General features: G+C 36.1%; 1 protein-coding gene across 1 annotated transcript; it reads left to right on the top strand.

Annotated features, from left to right (window-relative positions):
• The first annotated feature begins 1,098 nt into the window (after positions 1-1,098).
• On the top strand, positions 1,099-2,575 carry LOC112504827. The gene is made up of 2 exons (XM_025108787.1): positions 1,099-1,162; positions 1,986-2,575. Exons 1-2 carry the CDS (start codon positions 1,099-1,101, stop codon positions 2,573-2,575), a joined length of 654 nt encoding a protein of 217 aa, XP_024964555.1.
• The last annotated feature ends 1,336 nt before the right edge of the window (positions 2,576-3,911 follow it).

Raw genomic sequence — 3,911 nt, 5'->3', positions numbered from 1 at the left:
GTGCATTGATTATCGTGAATTGAAAAAGTTGACGATTAAGAATAAGTATCATTTACCAAGAATCGATGATCTATTTGATCAGCTGGTGGGAGCCAGTTACTTTTCAAATATCAATTTGCGGTCAGGATACTATTAGTTAAAAGTCAGAGAAGAAGATGTTGCCAAGACTGCTTTCCGAACTCGGCATGGACATCATGAGTTTTTAGTTATGCCTTTTGGCCTAACCAATGCTCCTGCATCTTTCATGGATTCATGAACCGAGTATGTAGTGAATATCTCGATAAATTCGTTATTATGTTTAGCGATGATATTCTTATATACTCAAATTTTGAAGAACATGCTGAGCATCTTCATTTGATTCTTGAGCTTTTAAAGAAAGAAAAGTTGTATGCTAAATTGTCCAAATGTGAATTCTGGTTAAGATAAGTTCAATTTCTGGGTCACGTTATATCTGAAGCAGGAGTGAAGATTGATCCTGCTAAGATTGAAGTAGTAGAGAAATAGGAGGCACCGAGAACTCCTTCGGAGGTCCATAGTTTCCTGGGGTAGGATATTATCAGAAATTTATTCAGGATTTCTCCAAGATTGCAGTGCCATTGATGAAGTTAACACGGAAAAACATTAAGTTTCAGTGGGAAAAAGATCAAGAGAAGGCTTTTCAGTTATTAAAAGACAGCGCTCCAGTTCTGTCTTTGCCAGAAGGATCGGAAGATTTTATGGTCTACAGTGATGCTTCGAAGCTGGGTTTGGGTTGTGTTCTAATGCAGAGGGGGGAAAGTAATTACGTATGCATCCAGATAGTTGAAGAATCATGAGAAACAGTATCCAACACATGACATGGAGCTTGCAGTCGTAGTTTTTGCTCTGAAGATTTGGAGGCATTACTTGTTGGGGACTATGTGTCAGATCTTCACAAATCATTAAAGTCTCCAACATTTATTTAATTAAAAGGAGTTAAACATGCATCAACGATGATGGATTGAACTGATAAATGATTATGATTGCGAAATCCTTTACCATCCGGGGAAAGCTAATGTGGTAGCAAATGCTTTGAGCAGAAAAGAGAAGAGTGGTACTATCATAACTGTGGCTATGATAATGAATCTTTTGCCAGATCTTCATGATGAAATTGCAAAATGTCAGGAGGAGGCTATTAAAGAAGGTAACTTCAAGTCTGAATGATTGGGTAAACTGATTTCCACTACGGAAAATAATAATAAGGAACTTTTGTGTTTTCAAAGTCGAATTTGGGTTCCGTGATATGGGAATACCGGGGAAATTATTTTAAACGAAAGTCATAAATCCCGATATTCTATTCATACTGGCACTAATAAAATGTATAAAGATTTAAAACCATTTTATTGGTGGCCTGGACTGAAGAAAGACATAGTAAAGTATGTAGAGTGATGTTGACATGTTTGCAAGTAAAAGTTGAACATCAAAGACCATACGAGAATCTACAGTCATTAGAAACTCCTATGTGGAAGTGGGATCATATCACGATGGATTTCATAATGAAATTACCTCGAACTACAAAAGGATATGATGCCATATGGGTAATTGTGCATCGTCTGTCAAAATCTACGCACTTCCTTCCTATAAAAGAGAATTATCCATTAAAAAATATTGGCAGTGATTTATATTAAAGAGATTATGACCAGACATGGGATTCCTTTGTCCATCATTTCAGACAAAGATAGTCGATTTACCTCAAAATTCTGGGAAAGTTTTCAGAAAGCTTTAGGTTCTCAGATTCGGTTGAGTACGGCTTGTCATCCACAAACTGATGGACAGAGTGAAAGAACAATTCAGACTCTTGAAGACATGTTGAGGGCATGTGTTATAGATTTCGGGGGGATCGTGGGAAGATCATCTACCGTTAATTGAACTTGCCTACAATAATAGTTACCACTCCAGCATCCAGGCGGCACCATATGAAATTATATATGGTCGTAAGTGTAAAACACCGTTGTGTTGGAATGAAGTGGGTGAAAGAAAATTAACAGGGCCAGAAATTGTTCAAGTCACTTTTGAGAAAATTGAGCAAATCAGAGAAAAGATTAAACCAGCTCAAGACCGTCAGAAGAACTATCCTGATAGACGCCATAAGCCGATTGAATTCTTTGTGGAAGATTATATGATGCTGAAAGTCTCGCCAAGGAAAAGGGTAGTCAGATTCGGTAAAAGAGGTAAGCTCAGTCCAAGGTATACCGGGCCATTCAGAATTTGTAAGCGAATCGGAATGGTTGCATATCAGCTAGAGTTACTAGAGGAGCTTAGTTTGATTGATAACACTTTCCACGTGTCTAATCTACGGATGTGTTTGGCATATCCGAGTCTGGCAGTGCATCTACCAGAAGTCAGGCTAGACAATAAGTTGAAATTTGTAGAAACCCTAGAAGCAATAACTGATCGGAAAACTAAAGTTCTGCGGAATAAAGAAATAAGTTTGGTAAAAGTTCAGTGGCATTATCATGAGGGATCTGAGGCAACCTGGGAATTGGAATTGGAAATGAGAACTGAGTATCCGTGGCTTTTTGATCAAAGGAATTCCAGGACGAAATTCTCTTTTTGATCATGTGAGTATATGTATTCTCATGCATAGAAATGTATGCATAATATTGGGTATATGCATATGTTATGAATATATGCATGAGATGTGTGGGTATGAAGCATGAAATATGATATGCATATGTTTTGAATGCATGCATGAGTTTATGAAAGTATGCATGGAATATGGTGGTGCATGTGCATGCCCTTTGTGTCGCCTTTCTAAATTTGGAAAAAGTATAAATAAAAGGGATGGGTGAAAGGAAAAGTTTTCTTGCCTCTTTTGAATTCTGAGAAGTATATTGTGCGGATTACTTGCATTAGTTTGGAACTAAAGTTGGAATCCTTCTTGCTTTTAAAGTTTGCATAAGGTGAGTGGTTTTAAACATCTTAATGCATATGAATTTCATCTTCTACATATTTAATTCTATTTTGTTCTTGAAAAACATTTAATAACCAGATTAACTTCATTACCAGTCACCATGTTAACTGGATTGCGATAAAGTCCGGTCATGGTAATGACCGCATTAGGGCAAGTCCGGCCATAGGGATGACCGGATTAACAAGTGATGAATTTGTACCCGGCTATAATATTGACCGGGTTGGAGCTTGTCCGGCATAATATTGACCGGACAAGAGTGAGTCCGGCCAAAAGTTTAACCGGATTAGAGTTATGATTTGTTTATCTTATTAAAGTGTTGACCGAATTCAAATATATTGAAAGTATTTTTGGACAGTGTTGTCCGGATGAGGAGTCTGGCCAAAGTTTGTCCGGATTTAGATTGACCGGATATAAAGTCCGGCTGGTTTTAACATGGGATTGTCAAATAAGTTTATTGAAACATAAATTGTTTATTTGTGTTGGATATATTGAGGATATATATATATATATATATATATAGAATTATTGAAACATAAATTGTTTATTTGTGTTGGATATATTGAGGATATATATATATATATATATATATATATTGTTTCTTTCTAAAAGGATAAAGTAGAATTTTACAGCGATTGTTTTGAAACTATCACTGGTTTAAACTATAGATAATGTTCCATCAGGACATTTGTGACTTCGGTCTGTTCTTGTTGGAAATAACCTATAGATTTTGATGAGGAAATAATGGTGACATATCAAGGAGATGTGTACTTTTGGATATAAAGGTGACATTTGTGTATGTGTTTATTGATGCAACATTTACTAATATGTCCATTAAGATTACAATGGCTCTGAATCAATATTTCTTTGTGATTTGAAGATTCAGGAACATGGTTCTTAATGGAAATGGTAGTAATGATGTTATTTGAGAAGAGAGGTAATTGGCTTGTGGCCCGAGGTTTTAAATAACCATGTTACTAAT

The sequence above is a fragment of the Cynara cardunculus genome, unplaced genomic scaffold, assembly GCF_001531365.2.
Source record: "Cynara cardunculus var. scolymus isolate 2C unplaced genomic scaffold, CcrdV1 Un_Scaffold_7067, whole genome shotgun sequence".
NCBI classification, from domain to species: Eukaryota; Viridiplantae; Streptophyta; class Magnoliopsida; order Asterales; family Asteraceae; genus Cynara; species Cynara cardunculus.
Note: the sequence above shows the minus strand (reverse complement) of the source record. Positions and strands in the feature narration are given on the sequence as shown.